Here is a 21,752-nt window from a genome sequence, read left to right on the forward strand (position 1 = left end):
ATCCTTTCACTATGCTGGTTGTAGTAGCTTACCCACTGCCCTATTTTCTTATTCATTATTAAACCAACTCCTGCATTTCCCCTGTTTGATTCTGTGTTGATAATTCTGTAGTTGCCTGACCAAAAATCCTGTTCTTCCTGTCAACATACTTCTCTTATACCAACTACATCTAACTTTAGTCTATCCATTTCCCTTTTTAGATACTCTAACCTACCACAACAATTCAAACTCCTAACATTCCACGCTCCAACTCGCAAAATGTTAGTATCCACCTTCCTGAAGATTGCCCCTTCTCGTGTAGTCTCGTGAATGGGGGACTATTTTATCTCCGGAATATTTTACCCAGGAGGAAGCGATCATCAGTACATCATTCATACAGAGAGAGCTGCATGTTCTCGGAAGTTAGTTACAGCTGTAGTTTCCCGTTGCTTTCAGCCGTGCAGCAGTATCAACAGAGCTAAGCCATGTTGAGTATTATTACAAGGCCATATCAGTCAATCATCTTTCTAGACTGTCGCCCTTGTAACTTCAAAAAGGCTGCTACCCCCCCTGTCGGTGAACCATTCGTTAGTCTGGTCTCTCAACAGATATCCATCCAATATGGTTGCACCTGCGGCTCAGCTATCTGCTTCATTGGGACGCGCAATCCTCCCCACTGCGACAAGGTCACATGGTTCGCATTAAAGAGCAATAACAACTCGCAAGTAGGCCACTACTTCAACACTAATCTTAAAGCAGCAAAATTTTACTCCACATGTGTAACTGGAGCAAGCTACTTTTTTACGCCCCATTTTATAAAGGCATTGAGGTAGAATATCAACATAAATGAATTATGAATTTGTTATTTGATTTAAGACTGTGAATTTATGATAAAACTTTGAGAAGAGTGACTTTTATAGTAGTATAATTGTATTCCACATGTTTGACTGGTGCAAGTATCCTTTTGATGCCCAATTTATCAAGATGTTGATATAGTGTATAAGTAGAAATGACTTATAATTTTGTCATTAGTTTTAAGCCGGGAAAGTTTAGAGAATCAAAGAGTATCTAGCAGGGAATAGTATTATTTCGTTGTCAAATGAAGTGTATACTCTCCGGCTTGACAGGTAATAATCAAACATGCCTGCATGCAATCACATCATTGAGGATAAAAATCACATATGTCAGAAAATTAATGGAAGTGTTAGTCGCTTAGCAACAGGCTAAGTACAGAATGTATTGCGGTTTAGGGTAATCCTTCGCCTGCAATTATTGGAGTGATCACTTAATGATTTAATTTTATGATTGCTCAAAGTTGGCTGAACTTAGAGACCTATCAGTGTCTCGTGATTCACCAGCAGGTAATTCCGGCGAGAATAAAACAGAAATGAAACAAATCGGTTTGGTAGAACAGACGGACAGATTTTTTTTTGCTAGGGGCTTTACGTCGCACCGACACAGATAGGTCTTATGGCGACGATGGGATAGGAAAGGCCTAGGAGTTGGAAGGAAGCGGCCGTGGCCTTAATTAAGGTACAGCCCCAGCATTTGCCTGGTGTGAAAATGGGAAACCACGGAAAACCATCTTCAGGGCTGCCGATAGTGGGATTCGAACCTACTATCTCCCGGATGCAAGCTCACAGCCGCGCGCCTCTACGCGCACGGCCAACTCGCCCGGTACGGACAGATTTACCAAACTCTTTTAATATATAGATAAGATTATAACTGAGGACAGCATTATAGGCCTTATAGGACAATAGTAAATACCAAATGGATGTATTGGAAAATTTAATGCCCTTCAATAAAGTATGATAGTATGAGTTACGGATATAAGAAGGCGGTAACAGAGGAGAAATCTAGGTGCAGCGATTCTTAGGTAAACAAATATGATGAATTATGGTGTTATTTCTTAAGCCTAAAGAGGCAAGCCAGAGGCCAAAAATTAAAGCAGAAAACAGAAGTAGAATAGAAATACGGTAAAATTATAGCAAATGCCAGAAAACACCTCACAGTGTGAAATAATGAGCTACACTCTGTGGTACTGTTCAAATATTAACAGCGCCCCTTAAAGCTATTTGAGGCCAATTGTGACCTCCAACGGTATTCTGCCAATATCCCACAGAATGGCCGATTGATGTATCTCTTGCTTTCTGCAAGCAGTCAGGGACGGTGCCATGGTAACCTGTAGGTTCGTTGTCAGTCGGTCACTAAATGCAGAGCATGAGACACGGAGAAAATAGTAAATTTCTCCGTCATTTGAAGAGTAAGTGAAATTATGTACATAACAAAAGTTGTTTATAATGAAAGGACATTTCACATATAGTCCATGGATTTTACAGAAAACCAATAATATAAGAGAAAATGGAAGAAAACAATTCTGGTTTTCCTATAAACCTCTGTCTATTCAGAGATTTTTTAAATCATATGCATATTTAAACCTTCCCCGGGATGAGTAAACTCTAAATATGAAGTTTGGTCAAGATCTATACAGCCGTTTTGCCGTGATGGTGGAACAAACAGACAAAGAGACACGAAAAATAAAAACCACTGATGCAGTCTTTAGTCGACCAAAAATGCATAAATATCTGAAAAATAGGCAAAACAAATCATATTACAGAAAGCAAACCCCCTATAACTGTATTTATATAGATTTTTTTGGATGAAGGAGTTATACCAAATGAATGGAGGATGGTTATAGTCGCCCCTGTGTATAAAAGAAAGGGAGATAAACATAAAGCTGAAAATTAAAGGCTATAACTGACATGCGTTGCATGTAAGCTTTGGGAAAGCACCCTTTCTGATTAAGTTATATTAGACATGTTTGTGAAATTAATAACTGGTTTGATAGAAGGCAGTTGTGCGCATGCTCAACCCTGCCTCTCCTCATGTCCCTCTCCTCGCCCAAGAACTTGCCCGGCCATCTCTTTGCGCACCCATGGTACCCATAATGCAGCAATAAATAATATGTATTTGCACTTAACACAACATATTATATTATTATTATTATTATTATTATTATTATTATTATTATTATTATTATTATGTTATTTTATATGTAAGGCATTCACACCTGACTGCTTTCTCCTACCTACAGGATAACATTATTTTGTTATCTGTTTAATGTCACGCCTATATCGGATGGTTTCTGGTGACACTGAATTAAGAAATGGGTAGGACTAGGAAGGTGGTGGCTGTATCCTCAGTTCAGGTACAACTCCAGTATTTGCCTGGTGTGGAAACTGGAAAGAACGGGAATGCAGCTAAGTTACTTGATTTGACAACAAAGGGCGTTTCACATATAGTCTACGGATTTTACAGAAAATCTATATATATAAAATAAGAGTTTTGACTGTACATTGCTCAGAATTTGAAAAGAATGGTATTTCTGTATCGGTCATGACCACAGTAACAAGGAAATGCATTTTTTACTTTTCCGTAATTTCTGTTTATCTGTCTGTCTGTACGTATGTACACGCATCACTAGAAAATGGCTAGAGAGAATTTAATGAAAATTGGTATGCAAAGTCGGGGAATAAGTCGCTACAATCTAGGCCATAAATAATTTTTATTCACGCTGATTGAAATGGTAGTTTAGGGGAAGGCCTAAAATTTAATTTTCAAATATTTATGTTATTAGTGGTCCTATCTTTGGTATGCAAAGTCGGGGAATAAGTCGCTACATTCTAGGCTATAAATAATTTTATTCATGCTGAGTGAAATGGTAGTATAGTGGAAGGCCTAAAATCTAATTCTCAAATATTTATATTATTAGTGGTTGTATCGATAAACACTACATAACCAAAGTTATATAGAATTAAATTTCCGACCATTTATGTCTTATACATTTTTACCGTATCGGCTATGTTAAAACAGATATTCATGAATTTGTATTTTGGTTGCCAAGTCCATATCAACGCCGAGCCATGAAAAAAATGGGTTAACATAATTTAATGAAAATCGGTATACAGAGTCGGAGAATAAGAAACTACAGTCTAATCTATAAACAATTTTATTCACCCTGGATGAAATTGTAGTTTAGGGGAAGGCGCCTAAAATGTAATTTTTAAATATCTATGTTATTGGTCCTATCGAAAAGTACGACATCATAAAAGTTATAGAGAATAAAATTTCCAGTCATTTATGTTTGATTCAGTTTTAACGTACCGATTATGATAAGAGTGGTATTTCAGAGTCGGAAGGAAACTAAACGTGAAGTCCTACAATATCGAAAGCGCATAACATTGATCAACAATAACATTACATTGACCATTGTTTTTTGTGATGTTCTTTGTGTCTTATACTGCCTCTCAACTCCGATAGATGGGATTATTGCTGCGTACCGAGTACAGTAATAGCTTGCCTGAATATTGGTGGGAAATAGCCAGGGAGTTAGAAAACTTTCTTCTTTAGCATGCCGCTCCTCTGGTTCATACATTTTCTGATACAGCTGGTACGTAACACACTGGCTCATCATAGTATTCCAGCTACTCGATCCCTACTCTGACGCGCTGTTTTGAAAGAGCAGTGGGCATACTTAAGGCAGAGGCACACTTAGTAGAGCTGTAGTAGCTCTGGTCTAGAATAACAATTAGGGCTATTCCAAATTATAGCACCACAATTCACTAAATAATTCAAAATTCAATCCTGAAAAGAGCCGTTTCTTAAAAAGAGCTTCTTCCTCTTCATTTTTATTAAATTCTACATTCATTTAATTCCAAATTGGCAGTGAAGAGGGGGTTTCTCCTCTGGCTTGAGGGAAAATTTGCCTCCAAGTCAGATAGATTTTTCCGCCGCCAGTGTAGTGAATTGATACTTTCCGACTCATCGGTACTCCTAAGAAGTAGATTAGTAAAAGGGCATAGTTTTTGCCCTGGGAGTCTCCACTATTCGACCCCCTCCACGCCGAAAAGGGACGAAGCGTGTTCACGGTTCACGGGAGTCTGCGGCTTGGTCATTCCAGCTCGGGAACTTTGGACTGTTAGATCGACAGCTTAGTCCTGTTCGTTAAAAGTGAGAAAATTGTGGTTTTTCATTTAATCGAGTATTTCATATGAAAGTATTGCTTTTAATCGCGCCATTACTGACGTCATTGTAATGTATGTTCATTTCAGTTGGGAAAACCACTAAGACAGTCTTTTTGAGGATGTAAAAAGGCAGCTGGAGAGTGAGTGTCTACCATTATAATAAAGCTCCCCAACTTGATTGTGACTGATGGTATGCAAGCGGGTCTGCCATTACAGTGAAAATTTCCTAACTCAGTCTTCATATGAGAAAAGATGTTTGGTGACTTCCCCGTCACGTTTCTAGGGTAACGTTAAGAGCTGTACAATTTCATACAATCTTGCTCACAACGTGTACACTACCTAACCTAGAATTCTGTATACAATGTAGAATTCCGTAGCGAAGCACGGGTACATCAGCTAGTCAAAATAATATAGGAGAAAATGGAAGAAAACTGTTCTGGTTGTCCTATAAACCTCCATCTATTCAGAGATTTTTAAATCATATGCATATCATTGCTTACAGAAGGGGGACATTGTATGACTCTTGATCTGTAGAATGAAATGAATCACGTGGTATTTACTGAACACGTACAAGCTGCAAAGATTTTAAGGGCACTTAGTTTTATCTTGTCACCTGTTTTCGTATGCAGCACATAGTCTGAATAAAGCTTTTCTGTGGCTACACAAATGGCATTTATTGTTATTTATCCTATAAACACTGTACTCTCCATAAGAAGTTAAACTCTGTGACTAATTTTATATAAATACAGTAGTCTCGTTAATCCAAACTAATTGGGACCGGAGTCTGTTTGGATTGCAAAATTTTCGGATTAACTGGAAAATACTTTCTAATAGTAATGTTATTGTTTTTACGTCCCTCTAACTACTTTTACGGTTTCCAGAGACGCCTAGGTGCCGGGATTTTCTCCCACAGGAGTTCTTTTACATGCCAGTAAATCTACTTACACGAGGCTGACGTATTTGAGCACCTTCAAATACCACCAGACTGAGCAAGAATCGAACCTGCCAAGTTGCGGTCAGAAGGCCAGCGCCTCATCCGTCTGAGGAAAATAGTTTCTACAATACAGTACACTACATATTGTAATTTGAAATGTCCATTCTTTAGCAGTTACATTAATAAAATACAGTATACAATGACAGTAGGGTAGTTAAAAACCCGTAGAAGAGAAAAGGACAATGATAATAACATTAGCGAGTGGATGGAAGCTGACTGTCATCAGTCACAAACAGACCAAGAAATTGTAGTTATGGTGGAGAAAGACTCTGGAGTTGATGAGGAACAGAGTAACGACGAAGAAGACCATAATGAACAACTAGTGTCACATTCAGATGCCGCGGTCGCCCTAGAACTTGCCGTACGCTACGTCGAGCAGCACTCCGCTGCTACGCCCACTGATGTGATGTTTATGAGACGCTGGTTTAACACTACATTTTCGAGTAGGTTCCAATCACTACGGCAAAAGAAACTAATAGACTTTGTAAAGATGAACAACCAGTGATTGATGGTTTATGATGTGTAATTATGTTTACATTAAGTTATTATAGGAAATATGACTAATAAAATGCAAGTACATCTTCATTCTATAAATGTTCTTTCATTTCAATAAGGAGATTTTTAAAAAAAATGAATGTTTCAGTTCGGATTAACCGGACTTTCGGATTAACGGGGTTCGGATTAAGGGGACTCTAGTGTATTCTTAACAGTACATCCTTTACCTGCCACTCACTGGATGCTTTCCTGCAGAATACGTAATGGCACCCTCCTCTCATAGTTCTAACTGGATGACATGTCAGTTAGGGGCATTAAGGGCCAATGACCTAGATGTTAGGCCCCTTTAAACAATAATCATCATCAGCAGCAGCAAAATAAATGTGAGCATTGATTAATCCCCTTTGAAGTATGTTTCATGCATCTCAATAATTACAGCCAAAACTGGAACCCATGGCTCCATACCACCATCTTCCTGTGTGTTACTTAGCACATAGGACTGACGTGATACTGCTTGAGAATCCTCAGTCTGCACGGGACTCATTTGTTAAACCTGAGTAAGTTATAGTGTATACCATTTTGCCTGTGTAATAGTTCAATATGGTAGAGAAAATTAGGACACCGGTCGGGGTATGGTTGTGACTTTGCTTCTAACAAAATCACACACTCTACTATATCCATACCCTGTAAGGGTACAAAGAACATTACTTGCATCCATGAATCTCAATGAACATCCATGGATTTTGCAATAATACAGCTTATAATTTTTCATCAAACTGAGAGCAGCCAGGAATTTTTCAGTGCTGCTTAGTGTAAAATTAAATAATGCCTGTCAGTCAACACATTTAAACACTAACATAGTAAATCAAATCAGTAAACAGAAATATGGTGCAAGCAATATAAATAATAAATTAAGCCCTCCAAGTTACATATACTCATATGCATAGCATGCATTATGCACTCACATAAGAAAATAATAATAGTAATAGTTTAAAATACTACAACTGCAAGCTACTGCCTCCTGCAGTAACCAAGAAGAATTTCTCCTAATAAACAAATTTAACCCTACATGACTAACCATCCATCTACTGGACAATGCGCGGAGAGATGAATGTTCTTCCACCACTCTTCAGGTAACAATTTTGGCTTTTCTTCCTCAGTACCTTTCCCAGTATGTGTCCTAACCAGAGAAAGCACGGAAGTTCTTTTGTGCCTAATTTCATTTTAGTGTTACGGAGCTGCCATCATCTGAGAAATATATCGTTAGTAACAATGTGACTAGACTGCAGAAGAAATTCCAAACACTGCCTTCCATGTATTTCTTTCTACATAATCAACATGTTCCATGTCAATGGTTACATAATATACTGCGGCAATATTCTGAGGAAAGGAGAAAAACCAGTCTCGTGAACGACCTATGCACAGCAGCTGAGTGATGATGTAATTTCTTTTTTCAACATCTCACCTTCAGCACTGGCTTAGGCAGCCAATTTTGTTGAGGCCATTGAGAGCAATGTTAGGTGAAATACTCAAAGTAAATGCAGAAATACGCAGTAAACCTGAACAAGAGCAACGTCTAAAAGAAGAAACCTGTGTCTTTTCTCCTTCAAAGTTGAAGGCTCACTTCTTTTGCACTGCTGCAATCAGGCAATATGTGGTGACCACCAATCAAATACTTGAATAGAGTATTTAAGTGATATGTAGGTAGTTAAGTGCAAATAGACAGATCTTAAAGTGAATCATAATTCACAATTATTAATAAGACACACTCAAAATTGGACACAAATGCACTAGTCAACCAAATTGCTCATCAAAAATATGAGAACATATTCAATTTCACAATGGTCATTAAGTGTTTTGCTAATTTATGTTTTCAGAGAAAATGCAGAGATAGAGAGATCGAACCCAGAACAGAGTGAAAGAAAGAACATACCATACGTATAGAAAGATGAGCTGTCTAATTGCCTGGATACTTCAGAAGAACTTATCCTTGGAATAAGTGACTTTTGTATTACACAGTCCTACCTATTGAATATTTCTGTTTTAATTTCATACTGTACTTCCTTCCCTTTGATTTAGTTACATGCTCACTTTAACATTCACAGAATCAGCGTCCATGGTAGTGTGGCTCAAACCATAATACACTTTTAAATTAACTGAGTATGTCTCCTCACTAAAAATAGGATGTTTAAGATTTCACAAAAACTGGACTTCAGGGGGTTAATTACTAAAGTGGAGGGATAACACACAGAGACAAGGGTGCAAAGAAAGAAATTTGGACTGTAAAACTGATCACTGGAGACATCCCTATAAGACAACCTTGCCAGCAGGTGAGCTACATGCTTCTTACTCTTCATATCTACACCTCATGAACTGTAATAAGGACAAGTCTACTTGCACAACAAACATTATTTTGAAGAAACTCTGCTCACCATTGTAATTCACAAACTACTCTTAGATTTGGTCATAACTTGTCTGCAGTTTGCACAGTCACATCATTTACTATGGGATCTAAATTTGATCTGTTGTTTTGAGATCCCTAGCAGCAAGGGACCCACAGGTGGCAACCTACTCTGCCTATTAGGTAATATGACAGTGACTCTCAGACATCTTTATAACAATTACAAAAATTAAGGAAGAATGTCTCACAAGTTTTGTCCAGTAAACAGATTATGAGCACCATATTTTGAATAATTTTAGAACTAATCTTTTCCTATTCAACACACTCATCACACTAGGAATGGCTACAGTATAATGGCCTTAAGATGAACATGTGAGTCAATGCATTGTGATCTACAGAGCAAGGCAAATTTTCTTACACATAAAATCACTGTTGCTTCACAGGTATGTAGTATGTACAGTATTGTGCTGATGAGAACATGAATATGCTATTACTCTACAGAGAATCAGGATATAATGCACAAGATACAAGAAGGAAGGAGACTATTGGCTGAAAATATGTTTAAAAGGTTTGATAGATGCCTGTATCAAATGGCAATGGTCAAACAAGTACCACTTATTTTGTGATAACAAAGAAGCCATGTACAGTAGTAATAGTTTTTGCACAGTTCTCTACTATTAGAGCTAAATTTTCAGCACTGAGTATATGACACATCGAATATACCTACACAATCTAAATAAAGGAAAGGAACAAATGAGTGAGAAATCAAACTGAACGCACCTTCTTTCAAATGCAAGCATACAGGTACACAATCCAGACCACATTGCCAGATTGTTTGGTTTTTCTGGTGTTCATCACCCACTAAAACACTAGCAATATCTAGTCAAGAGTTACTTACGCTAGAAGTACACCTCTTCCATGAGTCTTTAAGTCTTTCCTCACTATCGCCCACGATTCTGTAACGTATCGTTTCTGTCTTGGAGTAAGTCCAGTGGCCGGATCTGGTACATCATGCAAGGCTCCATCTGTTTTCTCCACCAACAAACAGCTCATACCTGAAACAAATAAACTGTTACAGTAGGTCTTTAGCATACAGACAGATATAGTTTATAGAAGAAAGCGTAAATCTCCAAGAGCAGTATATATTGGGAATAGGCAATGGACACTAACTCTCCCAGTAAAAAAGTATAGCAGGCATATGGTGTTTTATTACAATTCATCCAGCTGGAGTAGATTGTGATGTGATAGAGGTGATATGCTTTATTCAATGACATATAGGCTTCATATTCTTGGCTTTGCCAGTGCAGATTTCCATAATCAAAATTAATGATCTCTATTTGAAATTGAGAAAATGATGAATGCTACATTGGAAAAATTGAACAGATACAGTAAGAAATTAGGCATGAAAATTAATAGGAAAAAGATCAAGGCAATGATCATGGAGTCAAAGAAGGACTCAACAGCTAGAATAATACTTTTGGGGGAGGAGATCAAACAAGTGTCTAAATTTAAATATTTGGAAAGCATAATCAGAAGTGATCTTTATTGTTTGGACGAAGTGAAGACTAGAATTGCAATGGCTAAGGAAGCATTTATGAAACAAAGGTCACTGTTGAGTGGGCCTCTAAATAAGGACCTTAAGAATAGGTTAGTGAAGTGCTTTGTGTGGAGTGTAGCACTTTATGGGGCTGAGACTTGGTCATTTAGGAAAGAGGAAGAAAGAAGACTAGAAGCATTTGAAATGTGGATCTGGCAAAAGATGGAGAAAATCAGCTGGCAGGAAAAAGTTAGGAATGAGGAAGTATTAAAAATAGTAAGTGAAGGAAGGAGAACGATATTGGAATGTATTCAAAGACGGAAGAAAAATTGGTTAGGCCACTGCTTGTGACAAAATTGTTTAATAACCGAAGCATTGGAAAGGAACATACAAGGGAAACTGAAGAGAGGAAGGAAGAGGTATCAGTTAGTGGACAGTGTAAAGGTGAATAGAAACTATTGGAAGACAAAGAGAATGGCTGAAGACAGAACAGCGTGGAGAATTCATGAGAAGACCTGCCGATAGGCAGACCACCAGTGATGATGATGATGATGATGATTTGAAATTGTGGAAGTTGCTCACATTGTAAAGTCTACAAAGGAGAGTACAGAAGAAGGGAGACTACTATAGTTCTTCTGGCTCTAACTTAAATGCTTTGACAACAACTATTCAACCAATGATCAATAAAGGCTCACACAGTTGGGATTGTAAACAATACAGATCATCAGTGGTGTTCATTTAGATGGAACTGAAACTGGCACTTCACAATATAATATGCCCAACAAGATGGAACTATTCCTCTAGACTTGTGAGTGCTGTGGGCTGTCACAGGAATTAACTATTCAATGTATTCTTGGCCATGTTAGAAGTACCTGAAAAATTTGATAAAGATAGTCCTATACCTGTAAAGGGGTTCTAGTTAACCATAGAAGATTTCAAAAAGTTATGAAACTGAAACTCTGCTTCAGTATCTTTCAATATTTAATACTTTTCATATTTAGTTTTGGGCCTAATTAAAAATGATAGTCTAGAAGGAATCATATAATACACCCCAAAGTTCATTTTGAAATTTCCACAAACCAGCCAGAAGACGTTGATAGGGAAAAGAAGTTGATCTATGAACCGACCATACCTTTTCCTTTTTTACATAGTTTACACCCCATTGGGTCACTTTAATCAGTCATATACAGTAAATAAAATCTAATAGTATTAAATAGAGTCAGCTTTTCAGCTTCTTCTTGTGCTTCCAAAACTTCTTCATCCTGTCGGACCTGGCTGCCCTTTGGTTGTCAGTAGTGGTGTACTTCCTTTGTTCAAATGTTACAAGTTTGAATCATAAGTGTTTATTCCTTAGAATCCTCTTTTCTTCTCTGACTTCAGTATGGAGCATTGATAAATTTAATTCTTCTAAATCATAAATCATAAACCATGCATTATTATTATTATTATAAAGATAAATTTGGATTGAAGGACAATAAAGTGATAGGAAACATAGGAGCTCAAGGGCTATTCCTAGATTCACAGTAAATTTTTAGAAGCAGTTTAATTTAGATGTTCCAGAACTTCAAACTATCTCTTTGTTAGCTATACGGGGTTCTATTTCATTGCTCAGAAATCGTTGCTGTATGCTGTAAGTCTTGTAATTGAATAACAATGTAATTGACAAAATTATCATTGTAAGTCAAAAAATTCTATATTTCATTGTTTTGTTATGCTTTGACCATTGTGGAAACCTTTAACTGATGGAAGTTTGGTAAATAAATAAAAAAAGACATAAATTATATCGTATTGTAAAAGATTTATTGGACAAAATTTTCATCATCGACATTTACAGAAAAAAGTGAAATTATTGAAACCGGGAGACCAGCACTGGACTTACCAGTACCTTTACTAGAGTTTGTCTCAACTGGGAAACATTTGTTTAAAAATATTTTAACCTGGCCCAAGTGATATTCAATGCAGTGACATTTTCTGCTGAGTGTGAAGCATTGAACAGTTTGGATAGGAAAATAGACAAACTGATCCAAGTTTTTCAAGAAATCTTGCAGGACATCTGGCATATTGAGAAATTTTCCAAAACCTGGATGTATTAATTCACCCACTTCACAAGAAAGAATACAAACCAGATACAAAAACAATTACAGATGGATTTCCCTATTACCTACCATTCACTTTTACAATCCTCTCTAAAGCCCTACTTGAAAATCCAAAGCCTGTTTCCAGGCTAAGGGCTCTATTCAGGATCAGAATTCAGGACAGATGTCTGTGCGAAATCGGTACGAGTCACTCCAGTTAGAACAACAGAGGGAAGACGAGGGACAGGGAACTGTTGCTGAGATCTGTGAAAGTAGGAGGAAGGGAAAAGGTAGGAAAGGGAAATGTAGAGTAGAGGATAGGAAAAGACAGGTGGAACAGGGTCATGGGAAGGAGAAAAGGAAGGAGGAAGTAGCTTCTGCAGCTATCAGGAAAGATAGGGCTGACCAGGAGGGGAGGCGATCAAATGAGGTGGGTAGGGTTGAGGCTCTGGTCATGGGGGATTCCATTGTTAGACACGTGGGGAAAGTGTGTGGAGGAAAGGGAACCAGGGTAGAATGTTATCCAGGAATTAGGTTGAGGAAAGTAGAAGAGAGGGAGGAGGGGAAGGAGAAGGTGGTAGTGTTTCATGTTGGTACCAACAACGTAAGGCAAGCTGATATAAGTACCAACATAGCTGGAGATGTGTGGGATCTGGTAAATGCAGCACAGATGAAGTTTAAGAAAGCAGAGATTGTTATTAGTGGAATACTGTGTGGGAGGGATACTGACTGGAGGGTGATTGGGGATTTAAATGAGACTATGGAGTGGGTATGTGGGAAACTGGGAATGAAATTTCTAGATCCTAATGGGTGGGTAGGAGATAGGGATCTGCGCTCAGAAGGCCTTCACTTAAACCGCAGTGGTAGATGCAAGTTAGGAAACTTGTTTAGAAGGGTTATAGGCAGGTACATTCAGGGATACGGGGTGGCCTAGGGAGCGGTGATAAGGGAACAGGGAACTGGAAATCAAGCAGGGATGACATAAAATAGTTAGTGTTGAACTGTAGAAGTATTGTAAAGAAAGAAATAGAATTGAGTAATTTAATAGATATATATTTACCAGATATTGTAATAGGAGTTGAATCATGGCTGCGAAATGATATAATGGATGCAGAAATCTTCTCACGGCACTGGAGTGTGTATTGTAGAGATAGGATAGGAATGGTGTGAGGGGGAGTATTCATTCTGGTGAAAGAAGAATTTGTAAGCTACGAAAAAGTTAATAATAGGCAATTTGATATATTTGGAGTGTACAGATCGGGGAAGGGTAGCACTGATGCAGATTCGGAATTATTTGATAGGATAGTCGGCTATTTGGGAAACGACATGGAAAGAAATGTGATTGTAGCAGGAGATCTGAATTTGCCTGATGTCAATTGGGAACGAAATGCAAACGACAGGAAGCATGACCAACAAATGGCAAATAAGTTAATATGGGAAGGACAGCTGATTCAGAAAGTGATGGCACCAACCAGAGGGAAAAATATCCTGGATGTGGTGCTGATAAAACCAGATGAGCTCTATAGAGAAACTGAAGTAATAGATGGTATTAGTGATCATGAAGCTGTTTTTGTTGTAGTTAAAAATAAATGTGATAGAAAGGAAGGTCTTAAAAGCAGGACTATTAGGCAGTACCATATGGCTGATATAGCAGGCATGAGGCAGTTTCTAAAAAGTAACTGTGATCGGTGGAAAACGGTAAATAAAAATGTAAACAGGCTCTGGGATGGGTTTAAAGAAATTGTTGAGGAATGCGAAAACAGGTTTGTACCTTTGAGGAAAGTAAGGAATGGTAAAGACCCACCTTATTATAATAGAGAAATAAAGAGACTAAGAAGGAGGTGCAGACTAGAAAGAAATAGAGTTAGAAATGGCTGTGGAAGTAAGGAGAAATTGAAGGAACTTACTAGAAAATTGAATCTAGCAAAGAAGGCAGCTAAGGATAACATGATGGCAAGCATAATTGGCAGTCATACAAATTTTAGTGAAAAAATGGAAGGGTGTGTATAGGTATTTTAAGACAGAAACAGGTTCCAGTAGGACATTCCAGGAATAATTAATGAACAAGGAGAGTGTGTATGTGAGGATCTTCAAAAGGCAGAAGTATTCAGTCAGCAGTATGTAAAGATTGTTGGTTACAAGGATAATGTCCAGGTAGGGGAGGAGACTAAGGCCAAAGAAGTATCAAAATTTACATATGATAATAATGACATTTACAATAAGATACAAAAGTTGAAAACTAGAAAAGCAGCTGGAATTGATCAGATTTCTGGGGATATACTAAAGACAATGGTTTGGGAGATAGTACCATATCTGAAGTACTTATTTGATTATTGTTTGGTCAGAGGAGCTATACCAGATGAATGGAGAGTTGCTATAGTAAGGCCTGTGTATAAAGGAAAGGTTGATAGACATACAGCTGAAAATTACAGGCCAGTAAGTTTGACGTGCATTGTATGTAAGCTTTGGGAAGGCATTCCTTCTGATTATATTAGACATATTTGTGAAATTAATAACTGGTTTGATAGAAGGCAGTTCGGTTTTAGGAAAGGTTATTCCACTGAAGCTCAACTTGTAGGATTCCAGCAAGATATAGCAGATATCTTGGATTCTGGAGGTCAAATGGACTGTATCGCAATTGACCTGTCTAAAGCATTTGATAGGGTGGATCATGGGAGACTACTGGCAAAAATGAGTGCAATTGGACTAGACAAAAGAGTGACTGAGTGGTTTGCTATATTTCTAGAAAATAGATCTCAGAGAATCAGAGTAGGCGAAGCTTTATCTGACCCTGTAATAATTAAGAGGGGAATTCCTCAAGGCAGTATTATCGGACCTGTATATTTTCTTATATATATAGATGATATGAGTAAAGGAGTGGAATCGGAGGTAAGGCTTTTTGCGGATGATGTTATTCTGTATAGAGTAATAAATAAGTTACAAGATTGTGAGCAACTGCAGTGTGACCTCGAAAATGTTGTGAGATGGAGAGCAGGCAATGGTATGATGATAAACGGGGTTAAAAGTCAGGTTGTGAGTTTCATAAATAGGAAAAGTCCTCTCAGTTTTAATTACTGCGTTGATGGGGTGAAAGTTCCTTTTGGGGATCATTGTAAGTATCTAGGTGTTAATATAAGGAAAGATCTTCATTGGGGTAACCACATAAACGGGACTGTAAATAAAGGGTACAGATCTCTGCACGTGGTTATGAGGGTGTTTAGGGGTTGTAGTAAGGATGTAAAGGAGAGGGCTTATAAGTCTCTGGTAAGACCTCAACTAGAGTATGGTTCCAGTGTATGGGACCCTCACCAGGATTACCTGATTCAAGAACTGGAAACTCGATTTGTTTTGGGTGATTTCCGACAAAAGAGAAGCGTTACAAAAATGTTGCAAAGTTTGGGTTGGGAGGAATTGAGAGAAAGAAGAAGAGCTGCTCGACTAAGTGGTGAGAAGGCGTGGAATGACATTGGTAGACGAATAAGTTTGAGTGGCATTTATAAAAGTAGGAAAGATCACAATATGAAGATAAAGTTGGAATTCAAGAGGACAAATTGGGGCAAATATTCATTTATAGGAAGGGGAGTTAGGGATTGGAATAACTTACCAAGGGAGACGATCAATAAATTTCCAATTTCTTTGAAATCATTTAGGAAAAGGCTAGGAAAACAACAGATAGGGAATCTGCCACCTGGACGACTGCCCTAAATGCAGATCAGTATTGATTGATTGATTGATTGATTGATTGATTGGAATGAATGAAGCCCCCATCTAGCGGCGAGGACAGGAATTGTGCCGGCTGCCGAAGCCTGTCGCACTCCTCTGGAGCAATGACTAATGAATGACAGATGAAACCTTAGAACCATCCTACGAATTCATCAAATAATTTGCCAAAAAAAAAAAAGTAATTTCTTTTATTGACATCAATAAGATGTATGAGTCAATAGACTGACAGACTGTTTCCACCATAGTAGAGGAATTCCAAGTCGACAGAGAAACAAGGGAAATGATCAAATAAACTCTAAATGACACAGCATCAAAAGTTATATTCATAGGAGAAATTTCTGAACTGCTTGAAATCAAAACAGGAGTCACGCAAGGAGACAGAATATTTATTTTATTTACTATTTACGTAACCCGTTTACCCTCCAGGGTTGGTTTTTCCCCCGGACTCAGAATGGGATCCTACCTCCACCGCCTTCAAGGGCAGTGTACTGGAGCGTGAGAAATTTGGTTGGGAGTACAAGTGAGTAGGAAGACCAGTATCTCGCCCAGGCGGCCTCACCTGCTATGCTGAATAGGGGCCTTGTGGGGGATGTGAAAATTGGAAGGGATAGCAAGGAATAAGGAAGGAAGCGGCCGTGGCCTTAAGTTAGGTACCATGCCGGCATTTACCTGGAGAAGTGAGGAAACCACGAAAAACCTCTTCGAGGAAGGCTGAGGCAGAAGTCGAAACCCGTCTACTCATTTGACCTCCTGAGGCTGAGTGGACCCCTTTCCAGCCCTTGTACCACTTTTCAAATTTCGTGGTGGAGCCGGGAATTGAACCCAGACCTCCGGAGGTGGCAGCTGATCACACTAACCACTACAGTGATTACAGAGGAGGACGACGGATTATCCCACCACTTTAAAACTTCTACCGGATGAGTTGACCGTGCGGTTAGGGACGCGCGGCTGTGAGCTTGCATCCGGGAGATAGTGGCTTCGAACTCTAAGGTCAGCAACCCTGAAGATGGTTTTCCGTGGTTTCCCATTTTCACACCAGGCAAATGCTGGCCATGGCCGCTTCCTTCCCACTCCTAGGCCCTTCCCTATCCCATCGTCGCCATAAGACCTATCTGTGTAGGTGCGACGTAAAGCAAATAGAAAAAAAATTCAACTTAGTTACTGGAAAAGTTATTCGCAAAGGAGGAAATGAGAAACTTGAAAATAAAGGACAAAATACTGGCAAATTTCTCAAAATCAAAATTCGCTTTCATTGCCTAGCCTTTACAGATGACCTAGCAATCCTGTCCAACAATAGGCAAGAAGCAATCCAATCCGCAGACAAACGTCTTACCCCTGTGAGTGGGAGCGGTAGAATAACACCCACGGTATCCCCTGCCTGTCGTAAGAGGTGACTAAAAGGGGCCTCAGGGGCTCTGAACTTTGGAGCGTGGGATGGTGAGCACGGGGCCATTAGATGAGTCCTGGCATTGCTTCTACTTGAGTCAGGCTATTCACTTTCATCTATCCTATCCGACCTCCCTTGGTCAACTCTTGTTCTTTTCCGACCCCGACGGTATTAGGTTTGCGAGGCCTACGGAGTCTAATTTTCATGCCCTTCGCAGCCCTTGTCTTCCTTTGGCCGATACCTTCATTTTTCGAAGTGTGGGACCCCTTCCATTTTTTCTCTCTGATTAGTGTTACATAGAGGACAGACGTCATGAAGTAGCCGAAAAAACGGAACTCCGAAAGATTATTATTTAAAAAAACGCATTAATGGGAGAAACTAAATCAGAATTCAACAACCAATCATATTAACGATTAAATTCATGTATCTAGCGAAATAATTCAAACAGCGGGGATAAATAAGCAAGTAAACAAACAAGAAATTACTTTCCAGAAAGCTTAAAAAATCATTTGGAACAGACAGACTTTAACAAGAAAATCGATGTCATAATGCGCAAAATTACAACACTACAATATAGTCGTCAAACCAGGACACTCAACGCACCTGAAACTTTGATAAACTGGCGGCAGATCACGAACAAGAAACATCAAAAATCAAGAGAGAAAAATCCTCAGAAAAATGCTACGACCAAAATGCGAAAATGGAATTTGGATTAATAAAAAACTAGCGGTATATGAAATCTATCAAATCACAGATACGATCAGAAAAAAGGCTATTAAAATTGTATGGTCGCCTAAATAATACAGAATGAGTAACAACAGGCCAACAAAGAAAATTCTAAATCTAGCACTATCGCTGAGAAACTACATCAACTGGTTAGTAGAAATAAACAAAGACCTACAAGAAATTGGTATTAATGAAGAAACCACTCAAGACAGAAAAATTCAGAAACTTTATAGCCTAAACAAACATAAATTTGCTAAAAAGGACTAAACAAAAATAATACAAGATGAACCAGTAGAACGCAAAACGAAACTCAGCGACCGGATCTATGTCTAGCCCTTTGTCCCGTTTCCTGATAGGGGTTTAGGATGAGGTGAGAAATTAATGAAGGTGAAACGAATCATGGTGAATAAAATTGGGTATGGAGATGGAAGGAATCGGCTGTGTCCTATGAATAGGAACTGCCCTGGCGTTTGCCTGGAAGTGAAAATGGGAAACCACAAAAATATATTATCAGGACAGCCGACAGTGGGGTTCGAACTCACTATCTCCCGCATGCAGAGCTTGACTCCAGAACAGATGAAGAGATACTAGGAAGAAAAGAAGAAACGGTGTGCTAAATAAATTAAAAGCGCTCGCTATTTTGGCTTAAAAAATCAACTGGGATGTGTTTCTCCTATACCCCGGGTCACCGCTCGCCACTGCAGATCATTACAGAAAAGTTGCACCTGGGTTCTGAAGATATACTGCTTAACAAATTCGTGAAAACGGATCGTAGTTTCACCCACCGCCACCCGTTTCCTTGAATTACCAGATTGCCTCCGGCGAAATGGCATTACGTGCGAGGAGACTGGAATGCAGTGAAGAGAAAACAGTCAGGGCCGGCGACAAGGGGGCCCGCAGGGGGGCCAGTTCCAAAAAAGTAAAAAAAAAAAAATTAAAGTCTAAATAAATGCAAATGCCACTAAGAATACAAACAATTTTGTAACACATTTCTTGGAGTAAATACGAAAGAATATGCTCCAATTTTGCACCTAACTGGCACCACGGTTACTCCACAAATGCACCACAATACACACTGAATTTGCACCAAGATTATACCAATTGTATACTATATCTTCGGAGGTAAATACGAAAGAATATGCACTAATTAGTGCGTCTGAGTGTTTTGAAAGGTGTTGCTCAGAGGGTTAGTCGTGGTACAATAGCACTTTCTGGCCCAGTGAGGAAAGCAATGGCAAACTACCTCACTCCTTATCTTGCCTAGTACGCCTCATTTTGTTTCTCCCATTGGCATTTGCGGTTTCCCTATAACTCCACAACCTTTGGTGTTGGTGGTGCTATTTGAGGATCCGACCAGCCTCTGGGCTGATGATCTAACACAGGGCCTCTCAGGGTGCATGCGCGTGGTGCATGCACTGTGCACGGTGCAAAAGACGACTTCGCTTGGTTGACCAGAGTGCAGACCCCCCATCCTCTCTCCCTACACCTGTCTCCCCGTTCGGCCTGTCTCCGCGTTCCTCACCTTCACTGCTGTTTCTCCCCCACTGCGAAATGTTTACGTGTGGTGAGCGGAGACGCACAGTTGTATGGGACAAGGTTACCAGTGTTATTAAGAAAATTTAAAAAGTGAATTAGAAATACACATACATGTTTGAGAGGAATGTAAACATAATTTTTAAGAAATGCAGAACCCGTAACCAAAATGAAAATGCTACAGTACTGGAACAAACCTCATTTGTGGATATAGAATGCTCTTCTTCAAGCTGTTTCAACTTCCTTAATTCTTTCTCTCTGACGTCTCCTATGATTTCACAAAAATTTCCGAATGTAGTCTGTTGTAGTGTCTTTCAATAGACGATTTCCTTACGCACGTAATTATCGTCCCACAGATTAAGCATTTGGCGTTATCGTCACGACAAACAAACAAAACAAAAAAAAAATACGGAAGTTCCCAGTTCGATTGAAATGGACTTTCGGAAGTCTTTGCTTGCTTCGAATCAGGTTGCTCCATTATTATGTTGTTGTCGTGCGCTTATCTATTTCACTGATAAACACGTCGTCTACCACCAAACGCTTCGTCGCTCTCAGCACACTACACCATCCGAGTCAAGCCGAGTTGAGGCGAAGCGTACCGATGCACAGTGCACAGAGCCTATGCACCGTGCTCTGCACGCGTGAGAGTTTGGGTGTTTGAGAGGCCCTGATCTAACAGATAGACAGACAGACATGCACTAATTTTGCAACAAAGTGGCTCAAAGGTTAATTTACAAATGTACCCCATTGCTTGCTTCGAAATGTATATCAAAAATGCACCAAGATTACACCAATTTTGAACCATTATATTTGTGGGTTAAATACGAAGAAAATTGTACAAAATTTGCACTAAAATGACACCAAGGTGATTGCACCCAAATCCTTGGTGTAATCTGGAAGCATTTTTGAAGCAAATTTGATTCAACAGTGACGTTGAAAATAAAGTAGGTTGGAAGAAAAACTTTGGTGCATTTTTGGCGCGAACTTGGTGCAGAAATTATTTCGGTGTAACTATAGTGTAAAATGTCACATCTCTTGCACCAACTTTGCTGGTGTAAAAATGGTGTAAAATTAATGTGAAAAGAGATGTGGTGTAATTATGGTGCAGTTTTCATTAGTGTTAAATCGGGGCATCCATTGTCACTTTTGCACCACAAATATACCACGTTTGCACCGATAAACATTTTGTACAAATTTTACTCCATTATTACACCAATTTTTGGTGTGAACTCCGCTGCGAGGGGTTGATAAACGGGTAAGTCTTGGTTATAAAATAACGTGCAAGTTCGTAGTTCTGGTCTAAATTAAGTAGGTGGGGAGGGGTAGGGGCGGGGGTATACCGGAATACCCTCAGTTGCCCAGGTGCCCGAGAATCCTGTCACCGGGTCTGTTAAACAGTAATCGCGCGAAGGGAGGGTGTGGAAATATTCTTCAATTTTCAAAATGCCGTCCCTTCCGACAGGGAGACAGTATTAACGGCGCAGTCGATTAGTCGTTGTCCTTGGTGTTTCCAAGGAAGCGGGTTCGATACCGACTGGGAATATTATCTGCGCACTTTTTATCGATAGAGTAAAGGGAGGAGTAAGAAGGGAGCAATTCCGGTTCCAGTAGTACTGTCAACTGAATGGAAATGAAATCTGAATTGAATCGATAATATGATCGATCGATATGAATTTTGCTAAACCGTTGTTATCTTAAGCCAACAACTGTGTCACACACATATTATATAACATTTCTCAATGCGAATCTTATTCCTAGAGTGAATTCTATAGTTTGGCTTTGCTGTGTAAATAACAACAGTACTAGTACGTAAAGTGTACGCCAGATGTCGCACAGCGATGCATAAGCGATTCATAGTTTGTGTTTCAAAGGTTGCCG

General features: G+C 39.1%; 1 protein-coding gene across 1 annotated transcript in view; it reads right to left on the reverse strand.

Annotated features, from left to right (window-relative positions):
* LOC136867043 (globin) overlaps positions 1–21,752 on the reverse strand; it is a 45,822-nt gene that overhangs the window by 21,346 nt on the left and 2,724 nt on the right. Inside the window, exon 2 of the mRNA XM_067144145.2 lies at positions 9,792–9,948. Within this exon, the coding sequence (XP_067000246.2) occupies positions 9,792–9,946 (155 nt within the window). The 5' untranslated portion in view covers positions 9,947–9,948. The remainder of the gene's footprint in view (positions 1–9,791; positions 9,949–21,752) is intronic.

Source organism: Anabrus simplex, chromosome 3 (genome assembly GCF_040414725.1).
Source record: "Anabrus simplex isolate iqAnaSimp1 chromosome 3, ASM4041472v1, whole genome shotgun sequence".
Taxonomy (NCBI): domain Eukaryota; kingdom Metazoa; phylum Arthropoda; class Insecta; order Orthoptera; family Tettigoniidae; genus Anabrus; species Anabrus simplex.